The 20,377-nt window shown below is 35.3% G+C and overlaps 2 protein-coding genes across 2 annotated transcripts in view; one reads left to right on the forward strand and one right to left on the reverse strand.

The window, feature by feature from the left end:
* The window catches only part of frem1a (Fras1 related extracellular matrix 1a), a 39,649-nt gene extending 26,837 nt beyond the window's left edge, over nucleotides 1–12,812 (reverse strand). The window contains exons 1-2 of the mRNA XM_065288900.1: nucleotides 12,641–12,812; nucleotides 242–664 (exon numbers count right to left, since the gene is read on the reverse strand). Coding sequence (XP_065144972.1) covers nucleotides 242–472 — 231 coding nt within the window. The 5' untranslated portion in view covers nucleotides 473–664; nucleotides 12,641–12,812. The remainder of the gene's footprint in view (nucleotides 1–241; nucleotides 665–12,640) is intronic.
* Nucleotides 12,813–16,806: 3,994 nt separating this feature from the next.
* Nucleotides 16,807–20,354, forward strand: LOC135778530 (bone morphogenetic protein 2-B). Its single transcript, XM_065288896.1, has 4 exons — nucleotides 16,807–17,150; nucleotides 18,112–18,724; nucleotides 18,821–18,904; nucleotides 19,013–20,354. The coding sequence occupies exons 1-4, from the start codon at nucleotides 16,874–16,876 to the stop codon at nucleotides 19,140–19,142; spliced, it is 1,104 nt and encodes a 367-aa protein (XP_065144968.1). The 5' UTR covers nucleotides 16,807–16,873; the 3' UTR covers nucleotides 19,143–20,354.
* The last annotated feature ends 23 nt before the right edge of the window (nucleotides 20,355–20,377 follow it).

Here is a 20,377-nt window from a genome sequence, read left to right on the forward strand (position 1 = left end):
TTTATTTGAGTGTTTGTAATAAAAATATTTTCATTTTCACCATGACGTGTACACCCCGCCCCCAGTTATTCAAGTACTCGTTCTTCAGACCTATGGATTAATCGAAATGAAAAAATGACATAAATGCACATCGCTACACTCGAGACCCAATTCTAGCACTTAAACATGGAAAATTTTCATGATATGTTCCCTTTAAATAATACTATATTGACTAGATTGAGGACATGACAAAATATCTCACCTCTGGGTAAAGTGTGCCGACACGTTGTGTTATGGGCTCGTTCAACACAACTTCCACCTTGCAGGCATCTTTTCCTCTAGGAATATGAAACTGTAAGTCTTGGTCCTCTAGAAAGACCGACTGCCCTCTCTTTACCTTCAACCCCTTATTAAGCTTCACAAGAGAGCCCTGAATTTGGAGTAAAAGTCCCAGAAAGAGGAAAACCAAAACTGTCCTGTCCTTTAGAGTCATCCTGTTGAGTTTGTGAGGATCAGGACCTTTGGTGTATCCGTGCTTGAAGACCTGCTGTTTGGGTTTGCTTTGTTTGGTAAATGTTGTTATCCAAAGTCATCTCCACTTTTCCTTAATGGAAATGTTTGAAGGTCATATGCACTGGTCAGGAGTTTTCAGAACATCAGTGTCCATGGATAATCGAAGAAATATCTGAAAAGGAAATGTAAAATAAGGGATAAAGTACTGTCAGCCTATCAATAAAAATGCTGGGTTGTTTTCAACCCATAGTTGGGTCAAATATAGACAAATCCCATTTTTGGGTTTAAATTAACCTATGCTGGGTTGTTTCAATCCATGGTTGGGTCAAATATGGAAATTGTCTAGGTTAATTTAACCCAACTGTTGAGTTTCTCCATATTTTACCCAACTGCATGGGTTGAAAACAGCCAAGTATTTTAGTGCAGTAAAATAAACCCAACTGGGTAATCAGGGTCCTTATTGCTCGACTACTTTCCAAAATGAATAAGGACACAATCCTAAAATATCTGTTTTATTTAATAAATAAATAAAAACAGCAAAAGTAAGAATTTGCTGTCACATTATATTCCATTTAGGAGCAAAGAATGTCTCAGTCACTTCTCTTTGACATGTTTGAGGAAACACAGAGGTGAGATGTCAAAGTAAAAGATGACCTTTGACCCCAGACAATCTTCAGGCCCTTAAATGACCAGTTAGGAGATGAATGCTGTCTCATCTGTCAACACTGAACATGCGGCCAAGGAGGGTTAATTTATCCACCTGCACTTAAATGACCCATTAAAACAGACTGAAGGGTATGATAAATGGTTCCCACCTTGCAGCTTTATTCAGTCTCACAGACTCTTTAATTCATTACTCGCACTTTACCAAACTGAACATGTTTTCCCATTCTTCCTCATTAAATTTAAATAAAAACGTTTTTATAAAAAATTGTTTTATAAAAACACAAGTCAGATTTTTGGCTATATCCTTCAAATCCACTAAATGCAGAAGAATAAAATTAACTTAATTCAAACGCATTTGAACTTAAGTCCAGGATTTTCTTTTCATTTTGGCATCAAAACATCTGGAATCAGTCCATCTCTGTTAAGCCACTAATGTGTTTTCTTTTAAGGGCCTCTCTAGTTTTCCTTCCTGCTGTCTTTCTGCATTGGAATACCCAATTTTCCGAGATTGTTCCTTAGCCTCAGGCCCAACAACAACCCACAGAGTGTTTCATAGCTTAAGAAGTAAGATGGTCAGATAGTAATAAGTCTGTTTTGTGGTATTAGCGAGAAATTTTATAGACGTACAAACAGGGTCTATTCATCGTGTACTCTCTAAAAATAATGCTGGGTTATTTTCAACCCAGCGTTGGGTCAAACAGGGGACGAACCCATTGGGTTGTAATTTAAACTATATGCTGGGTTGTTTCAACCCGAAATTATTGGGTTTAATCCCCATTGTTTACATTCGACTTAAAGAGTTAAAACAGCCTGTGTTATTTTCAACCCAGCGTTGAGTCAAAAATAGGACGAATCCAACACGTTGGGTTGTAATTTAACCTATGCTGGGTTGTTTCAACCCAAAATGATGGTTTACTTTAGGCCATTGCTTGGACGGATATAAACATTTTCTGGGTTAATTTAACCCAGGTTTTGTGTTTGTTCCTTTTTGACCCAATGCTGGGTTGACAATAACCCAGCATTTTTACAGTGTATTCAGACTATTTCACATTTACTGTAAAATACTAATGCTTGTGCAGTCAAATGAGGCAGAAGAGGGTTATAAAGCCATTCCTGGACAATTTGGACACCATAGGGCAGGGATGTCCAATCCTGCTCCTGGAGGGCCGGTGTCTCTGCAGAGTTTTATTCCAACCCTAATAAAACACACCTGATCCAGCTAATCAAGGTCTTACTAGGCAGACTAGATACTTTGAGGCAGGTGTGGTGAGGGAAGTTTTAGCTAAACTCTGCCGGACACCAGCCCTCCAGGACCGACTTTGGACACCCCTGCCATGGGGTGTACAAAGGAGCCTTATGCTGCGCGAATAAAGCGTCAAATTCACATGTGCCGCGTCTAGTTTGCAGCTTGAACATTTTCCATGCATTCGCGCGTCTAGAGTGAAATAGACCGCTTCTTGTGGGAGGGACTTCGGGCGGCCTGCTGCCACAGCAGCAAGCAGGCTCCTGATTGGTTGATGTGGGGCGAATTGACCACAAGTTTAAATTGTTAAACTTTTTCAGCGTCATTCGCACAAATTGGACACGTGAAAGAAGTGAATATCTTGTGCTATACCCCCTCTTTCGCGCTGTGAGACCTCCAGATGCGTATAAACAAGTCTTTACATTGAATTAACATTGAAATCATTCGCGCCAGATGATCTATTCACGTTTGGTGTGAACGCAGCATTAAAGTAACACTTTGACAGTGAAGGTCCACTGATGCTTCATATCTTTTTTAATGCAAGGCTCTGTCTGTTCAGAAATTTTTAAATGTTCAAGACAGCAAAACTACAGTTAGTATCCAAATGATAGTCTAACATTATGTATCTACTGGTATATATAGCATGGCTTATATATAGCATGGCTAAACTATGTGTCCGTTGCTTATTTAAAGCCGTTACGTGTTTACCAATAATAGTGTAACTGTGCAAAAATGGGACAAATTTTCACTTTCCTTTAAAATCATTATGAAAATTCAAACATCTTAAACATTTGTCCATGCTGGCACCTTGAAAAAAAACTAATATTCGGGAACAGATGTTGTAAATATGTTCCCTACCCATGTTTATCCCTCTTCCATTAAAGGAGTGTTTAGAATTATATCATGCTTTTCATTCAGAGCACATGGTTATATTGAGAGTACACCTGGTGGTTCTGATGCATTGTACAGCATGCATTGTATCTCACAGCCATGTCTGAAAAAATAAGTAATAGGACTCTAAACAATAATAAAACAAGTCTCGAAATGGCTGAAACATTTAAGTTAATAAGAGAGAAAACATAAAAACATTTTACACAGCTTTAGAGACAATACTGAATGATGCTCAAATCCTAACCTACAAGCAAGAGGTTGCATTTAAGAGCATCTTCTTGCATGTTGTATTCATTTTAATCTCTTTATTTATACATCTCTGTATCACGAGAGCTGTGCTAACTGATCTGTCTAGGATCTGAGGTACAGCCCTGGAGATTGGCATCAGACTCACTCATCACATTGGCTTTGAAGACATGGATGAGACAGACTAAGATGGAAAATATGGTCCGATATACCAGACCCTAAAAATTCAGATCACAAAAAAATAAAAAAATCTACTAACAATGTTCTTAGTTAATCTATTGACAACATCTTTAATGGCTAAGTGATGATAAAAGGACTGTCTTGAGCAGGGGTCTCCAACCTTTTTGTGAGCAAGGGCTACCACAATGGACAAAACAATCTGGAGGGCTACTTTTTGATATAGTCTACTCAAAACATTTTTGTTTTAATTGTTAATTTCATTTTACTTGTTGATATGTTTTAGTATTTAAAATGTTGCCAAGCTAATATAAAAACATGTAATAAATAAATATTACAATTGAGACTATTAATAGAATGTGCTTTGGCAGGCACCTCACAGACTTTGTGCGGGCACCACGTTGGAGACCCCTGGTCTTGAGACTTCTTGTAATTTACAGTAACACAAATGTCTATAATTGATAGTTTTCATGTGATGTCACGCACTTAGATGAATGATTCGTAGCTTGAAACAAACAGAAAAATGACTGGCTTGCTTTTCTATGGAGAGCCCAATTACTGCTTTCCTGCCCTCACGCCCTCCAGGTGGGTTAAGTAACTTAAAACTATGGATATACTCTCTGAATTAAAGGTACAAAAGTTTTCAATGGGACAGTACTCTTTAAAAAGGTCCTAATATACCATTTAGGTACAAAAGTGTACTTTTTGAACAGGTACCACCCTCAGTGACAACTTATGTACCTTTTTTCTGAGTGTAGGTAGGATTATGGTGTGAGCGGCTCGGGTTAATCTCCAAAAAATAACCAAATTCCTTGTGCAGATTACAACTGGGACACTTTTCACATCATTGTAACCCACCCCTTACCACACACCCTGTCAGCCAATGGGTACAAGTCGAGTAAACAATACAAAATCTCTTTCCAAAGACTCAGAACTGTTTAGCCAATAATAAACACTTCTGTTAATGTATTGGATCTGGTAAACATGTTTGATCTGTGATGTATCTAAATGTGGAATAAGACTTTAAAGATCTTTTTCGGCAATGACCCAATACATTGATGGTCTTTAAACAATGCTTGGATGTTGCAACCCATGGTTTGATCAAATATAGACTGTTTCTATGTTAATAAAATGCCCATATTATACACAACCATGGATAAAACCAACAGCATTTTTTACATTTATAGGTTTTCAGCAGATGCTTAAAGGAATAGTCTACACTTTTGCCATATTAAACTATGTTATTACCTAAACTTAGACAAATTAATACATATCTATCTTTTTTCAATGCGTGCCTTGTACAGCGCGTCGTGAATGTGTTAGCATTTAGCCTAGCCCCATTCATTCCTTTGGTACCAAACAGGAAAGCCACCAAACACTTCCGTGTTTTCCCTATTTAAAGACTGTTACATGAGGAGTTATACCAGTAAGTATGGTGCCACAAAATAAAACTTTTTTTGGTACCATAGGAATGAATGGGGCTAGGCTAAATGCTAACACATTCATAATGCGCTGAACAGTGCCCGCATTGAAAAAAGATAGATATGTATTAATTCGTCTAGGTTGAGGTAATAACATAGTTTAATATGGCAAAAGGGTAGACTATTCCTTTAAGAAAATTGATCCAAAGTGACTTACAAAAGTGAGGTAAACAACAGAGGACAAAAACTTATTTTTAAGAGAATGACCAACTTTTAGGAACTACAATACCAGTATATCTTCAAAGGGATAAAAATGTATTTTCCTGCTGGTTTGTTTTCAAATAGATTTCAAATAGATAAACTGCATTTCAAGAAAGTCTATTATGTGACAAATTCCTCTATTGTGCTTTTGACAACAGTGCTCATCATGTGCACACCACATCAAACCCTTCAGTGCATTCTCAACTCTCCTCTTGAAGTGTGATCTCACAGCCGTGAAACTGTCAACATTGTTGAGGGCATGATGGTACATGTTGTACCATCTATGATTGTATGTTTCACCCCTGTTTGGGATGTTCTCTGCAGATCAGAAGCAAGTTCAACAGACAAGTGTTGAAGGGATTGGTCACGGGTCCAGGAAAGCATAAAATTGACTGGAATGCAGCCACAATTTATTAAAAGTTATAGAAGGATAGGACTTTTAGTGCAAAAGTATATCTAACTCTCATCCATGTAAGCTTATATCTGAAGGATACTACCAGCATCTCTGAACAGCTGTTAGATGTGGAGTAGCAGATGTACCGTAAACATCCCACAAACCCAGCAATTCAACCAGTTAGAAGAATGTTTATGGCTAAAATATGGGTTTGCTTATAGTTCAGCAAGAGTATTGCGTATGCCATGTAAATCTTTTTGGGGAAAAGCATCTGCCAAATGCATAAATGTAAAATATAACCATTTCCGACAACTAGATTAGATTGAAAATGTATTTAGCCTGTCATGTCAAAATTTGTGTATGGCGCTTCATGTGAACCTATGTGCATCACGCGTCATGTACATGCCTGCTGCAGACGCTTCAAAGGGGTTTATGAGAGAAGCTTGTGTTTGCCAGATACTCGCTTAATCTCATGTGTGATCAGAGTCTTGCGAGCATTTTGTGAACATGAGCATCTATTTTATCATAAATCCTTTCGAGACCTGTGCAGCAGCCACATATTTTGACATGACGCATGAAGCACATGCGTCTTATAACAATATTTGAGGAGCTCAGATGCAAAAGCCACTAAATGCCACCTTCATCAAAAATGAGATAATAATATTAACAAAATGCTCCCAGTATTATTTTTTATATCAATACAGATTAATGCAGCATTCCTAAACCACTCATCTAACCACTCCTACCTATAATCTTCTAGATTTTTAAATGAATTTTTCTTTTATATGAATTAAGGAATAGTTCCCCCTAAAATGTTTTAATCACACTCAACAATCCTATGACTTTCTTCTTTCAGCCGAACACAGTCAGAGTTATAATAAATAATATCTTGGCTCTTTTCAGCTTTATATGACGTTGGATAGTGCCCCATTTTTAAAGCTCCAAAAAGTGCTTCTATCCATCTATCAAAAACTGTTGACGTGACAAGATGGGTTTTTGTAAGAAAACATATATTTTATTCTTTATAAACTACGTCCGTACATGTAATCATGAGAGAGTTGAGGTCAGGCTGGAGGTTGACCTCTGACCCAAAGCTACAAAAACCTATCGCTTTACCATAATAATGGTATAGATTGGTTTTTAATGGATTGATGCGCTTTTTGGAAGTTTAAAAATCGGGCACTAGCCAATGGCATTATACACACTGTCAGAAAAAAGGCACAAATCTGGGCCCGGTTCCCCAAAACGTTCTTATCGCTAAGTAGTTCTTAACCTATTCCTTAACCTCTCTCTTAACTCTATGGCATGATTCCCAAAACATTCGTACGCTAAGTATATCTTCTGTAAGTCACACTTTTGTAAGGTTGGTCTGGACCATTCGTAAGCTCTCTCTTAGCGTTGTTTGAGCGCAAAACGCTATCGTCGCAGTCTTTAGAAATCAGCGCAGCGCAGTGCAAGTCAAACTATGGTATGCTGACAATGATTTTATGTTATGGACATTTTTAAGACTTGTAATAAAATATGTTTGCAATGGATACAGGACTATTTATGCAGTTGACTTTATTTGGTATCAGAACTAATGAATCAAAGACGGCTTCGGTGTTTCTTCCTCATTGAAGTCTGTTCCCTCTATGTTTATAGCGTTTTCATCACGTTACATTTATAATTTATTTAGAAAGATTATAGATTTCAATTGGTTATACTAAAAAGCAATAATATCATGTATTCTATTATACAATTTATTAAATATTTCATATGTGACAGTTTTATGTCTTTTAACATAGCCTGTCTTTTTCTTTTCTTTTTTTCTCTACTGTTTGTTTTAAAACTGTTATGTTTCCAAACATAATAAATATATATTATACATATAATATGATTCATACTGTAAAAATAAATGACTTACAATCAAGAACAGTCAAGATACATTACATAAATGCACACATATACATCTCAGTAGCCATTAAAACTTTCAATGTATATAAATAATAAACGTATAATGTGATAAAAATGCTATAAAAACACTACACTAAAGGGAAACATAGGGGAAACAGACTTCCACACAACACCGGCCGCGTGACTGTTAAGTCCATGCCAATTTATTCATTCGTCAACCCTTAAACCTTTTGACATTTTGCCTGACGAGGCTAAATAAAAAAATCGCCTTCCAAGACAACTCATTATGGAGCTGCTAGATCTTCTCAGACCATATTCTCTACCTAGGTTGCTTTTTATTGAAAACATTAATGGTAAGCAATAGCCTACCGCATTAAACAGAAATACTGCAATCAATTCTGATTGTTAAGTACCTTAACAGTTGTATAAAAGTGTATTACATATTTTTTTAAAGTCAAAACCCATGTCAAGAAGCGGCACAAGTGGCACAACGGGATAAGGAGGGTGGATAAAGAGCGAGGGATACCCAGTTCGTCTACCCGTATTACTGACAATTTGATCATTTAATTAATAGTCTATATTTTACGGATAACTTAAACTATGTTAAAATAAATGTGACTGGAATAATTTGAGTAATGTTCCATAACGTGTTGTCTTTCTTAACGTCGTAATGCACCTTCGCGTGAAGTGGAAAATCGATCCCTGAGTGATCGATCGCAAATAATTCAGCACCTTCACTTGGGACAGCGCCATTGTACGTCGTTCTTAGAGGCAGCGTGTTAAGAAGCTTCTTAAGAGACACTTCGGGGAACACACTTAGGAACATCAACAACTTTGGTAAGATATATCTTTTTGAGTCTTCTTAGCACGCTAAGAGTGAACGTTATCGGGGAAACGGGCCCTGTACCTTTTTGGTTGGTTCCTTTTATACCTGTACAGGTATACAAAACATACAATGTTGTACCTTTTTGGGTACATTACTGTACCTTATGGATTTATTGTGTACCTTTAAAGGTACAGTTAACTGTTTTGTACCTCTAAAATTTAACTGGTACAAATTTTTTCTTGGGGTATAATATTTTAACCCCAAAAGGTACAACATTGAAATGTGTTGTATAACCAAAAAGGTACAAAAATGAACCTTTAAGGGTACCGCCTGCGACAGAAAAGGTACAGTTTTGTACCTTTTTTGTACCTTTTTTCTGAGGGAAAAGCTGTACTTACAATAGTTTATATTTATTTATTTATGTTCGTTTTTTAGTAACACATTTTAAAAATCAAAAGTTGTATAATTCACAATGAACTACTGTAACATGAGCAAACAAAAAACAATTGTCTTGATAATAACTAACATTAACAAATATTTTCTATCATTTAATATTAACAAAGTGAATCTTATTGTAAATTATTAACGTAACATTTAAAACGCCAAAAGTCACAGTCGAAAAGTCAAAACAATTCTACCAGTCACAACCAATAAGAACTCAAAGCCATCTGAGTTAGCATAGGTACAGTATGTGTATGTTATGGGAACAGTTTTACTGGCAGCAATGGGATATTATTTTAGTAAGATTGTTTGTTCATTATGGTAAGAGCTGGGGGATGAGAAGATCAGTTTCAAGTTTAGTCAAGATTCCCATCCTAATGTTTTTGTGTAGATTCAGAGGTGATTAAGAGGCTCCAGCCAGGAAACCCCAAGGCAAACCGAGTGGGTGGCCTGCACCCTACTGCACTCTTTCTGCACTTTTCTTTACTTCCATTCAAACATGTGGGAGCAGTTTCATTGTCATCAAAACATGACAAACTCAAGTGCAAGAAAAACTATGAGGGCTGTGGATTTTAATAAAAAATAATGATTTTCTGTGACACCTATGATTTTAACCTCTGGCTTAGACATTTTTCAAACCAGTCGCACATTGTAAAAAAAATATTCAAACCAATTTGTTGTTTAAAGGGATAGTTCAATTTAAAAAAATGGAAATTCTGTCATCATTTAATCACTCTTATGTTGTTACAAACCTGTATGAATTCCTTTGTTCTGGTAAACACAAAGAAAGATATTTTGAGGAATGTTTGTACCCAAACCGATAAGAGACTTCCATAGTATTATTTTATCCTACTATGGAAGTCAATGGGACCTCTGATCGGTTTCGTAATTTATAAATAGTATCAGTGATTCTAGGGAATTTGGATAAAACAGGTTTACATTTTGAAAAAAAAAGTTTGTTAAATTACAAAATCTGAAGGTATATAATTATAGACCAAGGTCTTGGCTGTTCAGCAATTTACCGGTGCAACCTCCCCTGTTCGTATTTTTTTTCATAAAATAGGCGTTTTTCCTCATACAACATTTACTTTAAGCCTAAATAGAAAAAGTAATGATTTTTTGATTTAATAAACATATTTTTGTATTAAGAGAGACTATTACTGTAATAACTCAACAGCACTGAAGAAACTTATTGTAAGCATATTCATTTAAAACAAATAAAACTCCGTCTGACGGTGGTGACACTAATCTGACGGTGGTGACATTGGCCTTATTATTCCAAAATGTATACCACTCAAGTCAAGGGCTTCTTGCCTAAACTTTATGTAAATATTTGGTCCAAAAAATAACAATCCTGAGCACTGTGATGAACAAATATCAAATCATAACTTCCTAAAATACAGAAAACCTGACAGAAAAGACAGAAAACTTGACGGTGGTGACATCTGATGGTGGTGACAAAATCCTACTCTTTCACATGAAATAGATAAATTGTTCACATTAGCCATCTTGTTTTCCCTCTGTTGCTAGCTACTTCAGACCTCTTCTTAAAAATGATACATTTGTTTCATAATCTAATCTAATATTTTTTATACAAAGATGACGGTGTTGACATGTTATGGTTGTCACAGTAGCAGTGTCCAAAAATATGAAGAAGTTTAAGAGAAAATAGCAAACATACAGGAGCTCGAGTGATCTTGAAGGATGCAGTAGAGCTGAAGGTTTGAAAATGGGGTCCTCGGGAATGCAGTTGACCCTTTAGTGGTCTGATTTTATTGCTTTTATAAATATCTGATGGTGGTGACGAATATGTGGGACACATTTTGAGCAATCACAAAATAATAGTAAATATTGTTCAAAACTCACTGTTTGTAGTTTTACAATGTACTCTTTCATGTGGTAAATATATTATTCAATTCAATTATTACTTTTGGCTTTTTTAATCAAGTTGAAATGATTATCTCTTAACCGAAGACAGCTGATTTTGTAGGCAATGGGCCAGCATATAATCATTAAATTAATAAAAAATAAAAATAAACCTATAAAAGAACCTTAAATATGTGCAAAGGACCCCCTGATTATAACATTGATTCTTTTTCTTCATTAAAATGTTATTAATTTCCAACAGAATTAGCACTTTTCTTAGTGGGACATGTTTTGCCAAAGTTTCAAGAATCAGTGTATTCTTAGTTCATGTTACTTCATAGTGCAGTCAACTTATATTAAGAATTAATATAAAGAAATTGACTTTACCCAGTTTAACCACATGCTATATTGTTAGTTCAAGTTCATGCACGTTTGCATTAACTGATGTTTAATGTATACAGCCTGATTAGTTATTAACACCGCAGGGAAGTTTAATAAATCCTTAACCCTCAAAGTTAATAAAGCAGCTTTCCTGCTTAAAAGGTGCAGTACTGCGCTTACTAAAGCATGCAATTTCTGGGTCACACGGGAAAAAAACACTAGCGTTCTTTTTACAAGTGGGTATTCTGTACAGCTGGGAATGACTCGAGACACTGACTGGAGCCAGCAGAAATCGGCTGCCTTTCCTCACAGCACTGTGCACTGCTTCTCATCTCACTAATGACAGGGTAACAAGCAGCCAACTATTTCCAAAACAAAGATGAGCCGAGGAGACGAGTGGGGGGGCATAGCGACGTCTCTAAACAGCTTTGGCCCCCATTTGTCGGCATACCAACATGGCCTTCCTCATGTACTGAAGACTCCCAGATGTAAAACGGGGGTTTGTTATCAGATTAGAAATCGTGTGCACTAGTTTGAATCATAAAAGAAGTTGAGAAGATGAAAGAGATGTTTAAGCAACTTTACTTTGAGATTGATAATTTAACAGAGATTGAAATTATGGCCAACTGAGAAGTCAATATGGACTCATTCTTCCAGTAAACCAAGCCTTTATTAAAGACTAACTTCGTCTTCGAGTCAAGGAAGAACTTTTAAAAGCACATCATTCTTAAGAAATGTGTAAATGTGTTAGGTTTTCTTGTAATTTTTTTACATATTATCGAAACTTTATTAAGGGATAATAAACTTTTGATATTGACTGCTGCCAAACACAAACAGCCTTTAGGTTAACTCGGGTATACTGTCAGAAAAAAAGGTTAAAAATGGTTCCTATCTGTCTCTGGGGTAGTACAAATTTAAATAGTACCAATTTGCACCTAAAGAGTTCATATTAGTACCTTAGAGGTACATACTGGTACCAAAAAGTGCATATGTAACTTCAAAGGTACATATTTACATACCAAATGTAATGTACCTAAATAGTCCACATGGACCACATTTTTTAAAGAGTACTTGACAGCTAGTGACAATATTTTTCTCGCAGTTTAAACTCATCTACTTCTTCACCATTCATAAAAAAAGATCTACTTTGTCTAGGTTACATAAAACCCTCCCTACATTTGATGTAAGTATAGGAAAGATGGCTAATAGAATGGCAATTTAATTGGTAATCTTTTAGTAGTTCATTGACTGATATAAATGTTATCTCTCACTAATTATTAACTTCATTCTTGGCTAAACATATCAAGTTTTTAGTGAATAAATGATTTTAATAATTTATCTTTCAGAATGATGGGTGTAGACAAATTTTCTACCAATTGGCATTGTTATACACACATATAAATACAAAGAGCACATAGGCTTTTAATCACACGTGTTCTTACCTGAAATGCATTTATCAATCCTCAGCTGTTTGTTTTCTCCCTCTGACGCCTCCAGAGCTCCACTATCCCTGAACACTCCTCTGTTCTCAACTGCATCTGTCAAGTTGACAAGAGTCCAGACCCCGGCGGCAATCAACAGCCCTGTACAGGGATGAGTGAATGGAGGAGGAGGGTCTCAGAGGTGGGATTGTCCTGTTCAGGAGGCGTTTAGGGAGGAGTGAGGTATGGAGAGGCGCCTGAAATGCAGAGGCAACAAGAGAGAGGAAAACACAAACAGAGTGAGATGAAAGAAAAGCACACCGTTAGATAATGAAAGATCGGCTTTTGTCAAAGTGGTGTCAAGATGACACTGCTGCAAAATAAGATGTTTGTTCACAAAGATCCTTCTAAGAGCCTGTAAATCGGTAGTTGTAATTGTTTTAACATTTCAAGATTTGGGAAATAAAATTGTATGCAGGGTTCCCAGGGTTCAAATGTCAAATTCCCTGACTTTTCCCTGACTAAAAAGCTGAATTTCCATGACCTATGTCTGGGATGCCGTGAGCCTGGAATCCTGGATAATGTAGTGTACACACCATGAGTTTATAAAAATTTAGCTTAAATGCATAAAATGAGTAAACAGTGCCAAGAAACAGCTGTTGCAATTGTAGTCAGCGGAGACTTGGACCCGGAAATGGTATTCATCACAAGTTAACAATTATTACCTTTTGATAAATGGAAACTAAAATTTAAAGCAACAAACAAAAATACCTGATGTACCAAGACTTGGACAACAAATATAAAATTCCCTGTCTTTCAATGTCTGGAAAAGACCTTTTAAAGGGGACATACCATGAAAATTTGACTTTTTCCATGTTTAAGTGTTATAAATGGGTTCCCAGTGCTTTCATCAACCTAGAAAATGTGATAAGGTCAACCCAGTAACTTTTTTTTAATGGTTTTGGTAAACCATTCTCCACAAGCATGTGAAAAAATAGGTCATTGAAATTTGGCTCCCCCTGTGATGTCAGAAGGTGATAATACTGCCCCTTAATCTGCACTATCCATCCACGACACTGCCATTTAGTGCAGAGATCAGCTCATTTGCATTTAAAACGACACACCCAAAATGTCACATTTTTGCTCACACCTACAAAGTGGCAATTTTAACATATAACAAATTATCCATATGGTATTTTGAGTTAAAACTTTACATATGTACTCAGGGGAGACCAAAGATTTATTTGACATCTTTATTTAGTCTTGTGAAATATCCCCTTTAAAATTCCATGATATCCCAGAAATGCCATGACCTGTGGGAACCCTGTGTATGATCGCCCTGAGACCCCAATGGGGATTTATCCAAAGGTGAGATTTCAGTAATTAAAAATTATGACAAGAGTGCATAAGGATGTTTTTGGTTGTGGTTGCATGCTATGACGTCACCAAGGTCCAGACCACTTTATGTCTTATATCCTCTCTGAATGAATAATAATTTAGTCTTTTGTAATAATTAACTCAGATCGCTGCAGAGTTTGAGAGAGAGCTGTGAATGAAACTATCCTTACATTATATTGGCAGATTTGCACCACAGTATTTGAACGTTCAGAGGATGCAATAATAATATATAATGTAAATAATTATATTTATTAAAATTATTAAATAGACAATTAAACTTAATTAAAGCCCTTTCACCGACCACTTTGTTATCACTTTACATCTTTACTAAAAATAAATGCCTTTTTGATGTGATATGTGAAGATTTACAGTTTAGTTGCTGCAAAAAAAACTGCATATTTTATTATGATGCGTGTTTATTTCTGTTCTATTACTTGTGATTTTACATAGAGTATAGCCATTAAAATTTAGATTTTGTATTGTCAGCTTTGATAGTGTCTTACTCCAATTTTAGGGGAAAATATTAATGAAGTTACAAAGGTAAGATATTATTCTGTTTATTTTATTAATACTGACCAAGCCATCACAATTACGTTGGTCACATAATAACCATCACTGTTAACTTTTCTGCAATGTAACCTTTGACCTTGAATTCACTGTCTGTTAATCTCTGAACTCAAGTTTAGTCTCAAAGATCTAAAGGATTGTAAAAACAGAATATTTTGCCCTAAATAATTACAAATAGGCATTATAGTATAGTACAGACCATGCATATTCAACTTCACTAAGCCCAAAGTTATTCTGAGCACAATAAACCCATCTGCATTTCAATTCAGAGCATTCAGTTGTTTAATTGGTACACATGTACAAAAAGACTCTCATCTAGAGTTTTCTAAGACCTGCAGGCACATGACACAGTTTTAAGCAGTAAGTGGAACCAGACGAGACCGATACTGAAAAGTACTTTAAGATGGTAACCCTTTTCTGTTGTGTAACACTTTAGCATCAATTACATTTGTATGTTAACAGATGCGGTCTAGCATCCAGGTAAAGGGTCAGATTAGAATGTAACGATTTTACAATAACCGTGTTTAAAAAATAGTGTAAAAAACAATTAAGGTCTATGCAAAAGAGGCAATAATAAATGTTTTTTTTTTAGTTCCAATTCAAGTGGCGATGATTGCACATCTTTGAATAGAAAAAAAAACTAAACCATCCTAAATCTCATCTCATAACATAGATGAATTTAAGCTTTTGGGAAATATATATTAGGCTCACAAGGAGAACCTACAGTATTGTGTTTGTCCAAAGTAAAGATATCTGATTCTTCATAAGATGATAGGGCAGAATCGATTTTTAAATTTTTTTGTCCTTTTATTATCTTTCCCTGTTTATTTAGCCCTCATGAAATACTGCAATATTATACACTGTCAGATTATACAAATGGTCAAAATGGTCCTGTCACTGCAGTACCCTTTAAAAGGTCCTAATATGTACTATTTAGGAAGAAAAATGTGTATATTTGGTACCAGTATTAAACTATGAGATACTAATATGTGACTAGTGACAGATAGGGACCATTTCTTCTTACAGTGAATTGTATTGGACATAAATGATCAAAGCTAAACACAGTCAGTACTATTGTTTTACCTCCTGATATGGTGGAAGTCACTCAATTCCAGGCAAAGTCCATAATCAAAACATTATTTACTATGAACAAATACTGAGAGTATCAGCAAGTCTTTGAGCAAAATGATTGATGATTATATATAATGCTTGCAAAGTATCTTTGTAATTTAATTCCTATTGACCCTGGGGACTCATTGCAACTATTCTTCCATGTGTATTATATTTCAAAAAGTTCAATAAAGCACCGATATCAGGTGACACCAACAAGAGAGCATTTTAACAAAGAAGAGTAGATGTAAATTTGACCTCTGATTGGGCCTCAAGGCAGGGAAACCCCTCGTTGATACAGGTTAATGACGAGCTTTTAAACCATTAGCATAAAGGTTTTGGGGGAACCAAACTTGGTTTAAATTATAATGTTTCAGATTTCACTTGATACTGTATGTTTATTAACATTTATGCATTAACTTTCACAACCTTTTAAGCTGCTAATGAATTGCTCTAATAATGAGCTACAGGAACACAATTGGAAATAAATTGGAAATTTTATGTAAATGATCTTTAATTACAAATGTAATGTATCCTTTTTTATAATATTTTATTTATTTTAATTTTAAATAATTGAGCATTTTCATAATAGGCATACTTACATGACATTTAATTGTAAAGTAAAAAAAATCTACAAAAATATTCAGTTTATCCTGCCATTGAATTTAACTTTGGCACAGAGTAAGCACAATATGAAACACACTGTTTTTGAATACTGTGGCCTACACGAAACTGAACAACAGCGACATCTATTGGTCACATTATGTGAACCCAAAGTTGCCCAAATAAAGTTATAACCAAGGGCTTGCATTTCAGAATTTATATATGCTGACGCACAGATGCAAATGGCACCATCTGCTTGAAAGTTAAAAAGCTACTTAATTAAATAAGTGTAAGGTATTCAAGCCTCAAACCAAAACAATAGTATTCACTTTGCACTACAGCCAGGAAACCCGAGAACACAATGTTTGTCAAATGAAGTGTAACATTCCCAAGGTTTTCTGTGGGAGAACAGCAATAGTTTTTTTTTCAGTGTTTGGCTGCATGGACTGTGAATCTTCCCCACCCACTAATTACTAAGCAAAGGTTCTGCTGTCCTCACTGTTTGTTGATCTTGTTGTGTGGGTGAATCGGTGCTAAGCTTTTCTTAACTATTTTATCAGTTCTTTAGTTCACAGAATGGGTTACTTAAAATCATTTTTATGCTACCTGATTGCTCTTTTAGGCATAGGTGGGAATCGTGGCTTTACTTTGGTGGACGATCTAGAAGAGGAATTGGAGCAAAGAGACTTTAGCAAAGCTATTTTGGAGATGTTGCACATTAATAAAATGTCAACACCTCAACAGGCAAAGCCACACCCCTATATGAAGCAGGTGTACCAGACCCTGGATACACAGGCGAGAGATCTGAGTGATGCTGATGGGACTCTCGTGCAGAGTTTCCGGAGCAGTGAAGGTAAAATATTATATAATATACATGATATTTTATAAACACAGTTAATACAATATTAAAAACGGATTTAAATTAACATTCTCCATTATAGTACAGTTTTTTATTACCAACAATTGCCGTTTTCTTATTCTGTCTCTAGATCATTACTTTTACTGTAAAAAATACAGTGGAGTCCAAACATCTAAGACAACTACACTGTAAGCCCGGATAAGTTGAGTTTACTTAAAAAAATTAAGCAAACTTGTTACCCTAAAAACTTTAAGTAATGATTACTTATTCCTCACAACATTAACTAATAATTTTAAGTTCATTTTGCTGGAATTTTATAGTTTAATGGATTTTGTAAGCTTAAAAGTTAAATCAACAAAAAAATTTAAGGTTTGGCTTCAAAACACAACATTTTAAGTGATGTTTACTTGATTGTTTAAGTAAAGACAAGATCTGGGTAAACAGTGTAGTGCTTCTATTTAATATACTTTTCCAATGTTATACTGACATGTAATCGTATTTGGTCTTAGTTTGTTTTAATGACACACTGTAAAAAAATTGGTTTAATTTAAAAAGTAAGTTACCTTAAAACAATTTAAAAATATTAGTTGAGAAAAAAATTTTAGTCTTTTTTTTTGATTTTTAGATTGTAAAAGTATCACAAAATAATTTTTATAATATTTATTAAAACAGTGTGTGGAAATTTGGCATGATCTATATTATAAAGTAAAGTATTTTTGATTGGTTGTAACTTGTAACCTTCACAAATATTTTTTTTAAATTACTGTACAAAAAATGTACTGTAAATATACAGTAAATGTAAAGAATATAAAGAGTGTGGTCCCTGACTTTTGGGCCCCATTGTACTGAAACCGGTTTTACTTTACACTTTAATAATAATTTTAATAAGTTATTAAAATTCAATAAGTTATTAAAATTCAAGAAGGTTAAAACTTCTTTCTTTTTTTTAAAAAAGACTCAAAGTACGGTACTCCAGGTTGGATCTGGTTCAACATGTCTCATCTAAGCCCATACATGAGGGTTGCGGAGCTGGTTCTGTTGAGAAAGACTCTACACCCCGAGCCACTAAGTGTTACTGTCACAGTGCACAGTATTTCGGCAGAAACTGCTAATCTGAGCATTAGTGGCCCTCTTGTGGAGCAATTATTGAGCCTCAACAAGCTACCTCCATCGGGCTATGATGTTTTTGACGTGACCGCTGCGATAACCCAACACCTGCCCCATTCGGACACCCTGGGCTTTCAGTTGCGCTTTTGGGACGACAGCGGCAGCTTGGTTCTCCATGAGGCCCTCACACAGAGCCTCTACTGCCTGAACAGGAGCTCTCTCAGTCAGCCACTTCTGGTGGTTTACAGGACCAAATCAATGGAGCTGAACCAGAAGACCACTGGAGAGAGACCTGAGGCTAGGATAAGGCACAACTGTATGGTCAGCTCAGAATATAACAAAAAACAAAGGCATTTGAGGCATACTGCCTGCAAACTGTATGTACGTCACATTAACCTCCATTCAAGCGAGCTGGGTCAATGGATCCTACAGCCATCACATTTTAACATCAGTATTTGCAGGTATAACATGTCTACTATAATTACATTAATACATGTGTATTTACTGATGTACTGTATATGAAACAACCAGATGTGTCATTTGAATCACTTTTTTAGAGGAAACTGTTCAAAACAAATGTCACCATCATCCATGACTTTTCAGAAACAGGACAAGCGTAGCACGAATGCTTTACTTCAAAGGTAAGTCAACTTTACCCTTCCTTTACCTCATTTATTCTCATACAGATTTCACAGAGTTACAGTTTTGGATACACAGGTTTGTGACTTTTGTCATAATGCATTTTCTAGATCCAGCTGCGTTCCTCAAGGACTGTCGTCTCTGCTCGTAATGTACAGCATTGATACTTCTGACATTATTATAAAGGAAATAAAGGATATCAAAGCAGAGAGATGCACCTGTCTGCAAACTTCTCAGTGAACATCTCATGCATATACATATCAAACACGTTTGTAGTTAATGGATTGTTTATCTGTTGATACTGTATCGAAAAACTGAGCTATGTACCTCCAGATCACCTTTATTATTATGATAGTAATTGAAACGCAAGCATTGGGTCTCAATTTTTTGTGAAATATGCGTTTGGACGTTTTAACTAACAAGTCATGAATCAACAAAAACTTTCATACTAAAAATTTTTCTAAATATTTGCAAAAATGTAAGAACAACTTAGAACACACTATACGCAATAATCATGAACAAGGAAAATTTAAATAATTCAATTTATTAATTTATATTTTTTCCCTTGTTCATGATTATTGCAAACGTGTGGTTTATTAAGTTGTTCTTACGTTTTTGCATACATTTAAAATAAATTTTAGTGTAAAATCATGACATCCATACGCACATTTTATGAACAAATTTGTGCATTACGCATACGTATATATATATATATGCTATGTGGGCATTTTGGGCCACATGATGTCACAAAAGAGCACATGTTTTATATAACTGAGTGAATATAGGACTTCTACAATATATTCTATTATTTACATGATCAATAAATAAATGTGTGAATGTTATATATAGCAAAGAGCTAAAATGTAATAAAAAAACTGTTTATAGTGCTGAAAAATTCTGTAACATAGCTGGTTACTGTACATTGTCAACAAACAATAACAGTTTTCACGGCAGTTAAAGGGTGGGCATCAACATTGTGTCCTTGTTCAGCTAGGAATAAGTTTGCAAGATGTTCTTTTAAGGGCACAGGCAAAGCAAACATCTTATATTTTCAGAAGTCAGAAGCAATATCTCATCTATTTTATGCACCAGCACTCATCCAGCCTTCCCACTGTGGCCTTCATCTCAAAGGTAACCAGCTGACCCTCAAGTGATCATACTAACCATTGCTTTTTTAAAAGTTTATCTCCTTGTATCTATATATTTGTTGTGTACATAGATATGTTATTAAAGATGCATAATCAATTGTTTTAAATTTATAACATATTCTCAATATATTAATCTGTTTGTTCCCGACAGAGAAACATTTCTGGCAAGTGATCATTTTTACCCATCTTTTACCGCAAGTGACCATAAAATTTAAATTTTGTTTTTTATTACTTTTTCATTTAAATGTGCTAGCCGCATTTAAAAGATATAATCATTTAAAACTTACATTTTCACAGGTACGGATCAACGATTTTTGTAACATCATT

Source organism: Paramisgurnus dabryanus, chromosome 2 (genome assembly GCF_030506205.2).
Source record: "Paramisgurnus dabryanus chromosome 2, PD_genome_1.1, whole genome shotgun sequence".
In the NCBI taxonomy this organism is placed as follows: domain Eukaryota; kingdom Metazoa; phylum Chordata; class Actinopteri; order Cypriniformes; family Cobitidae; genus Paramisgurnus; species Paramisgurnus dabryanus.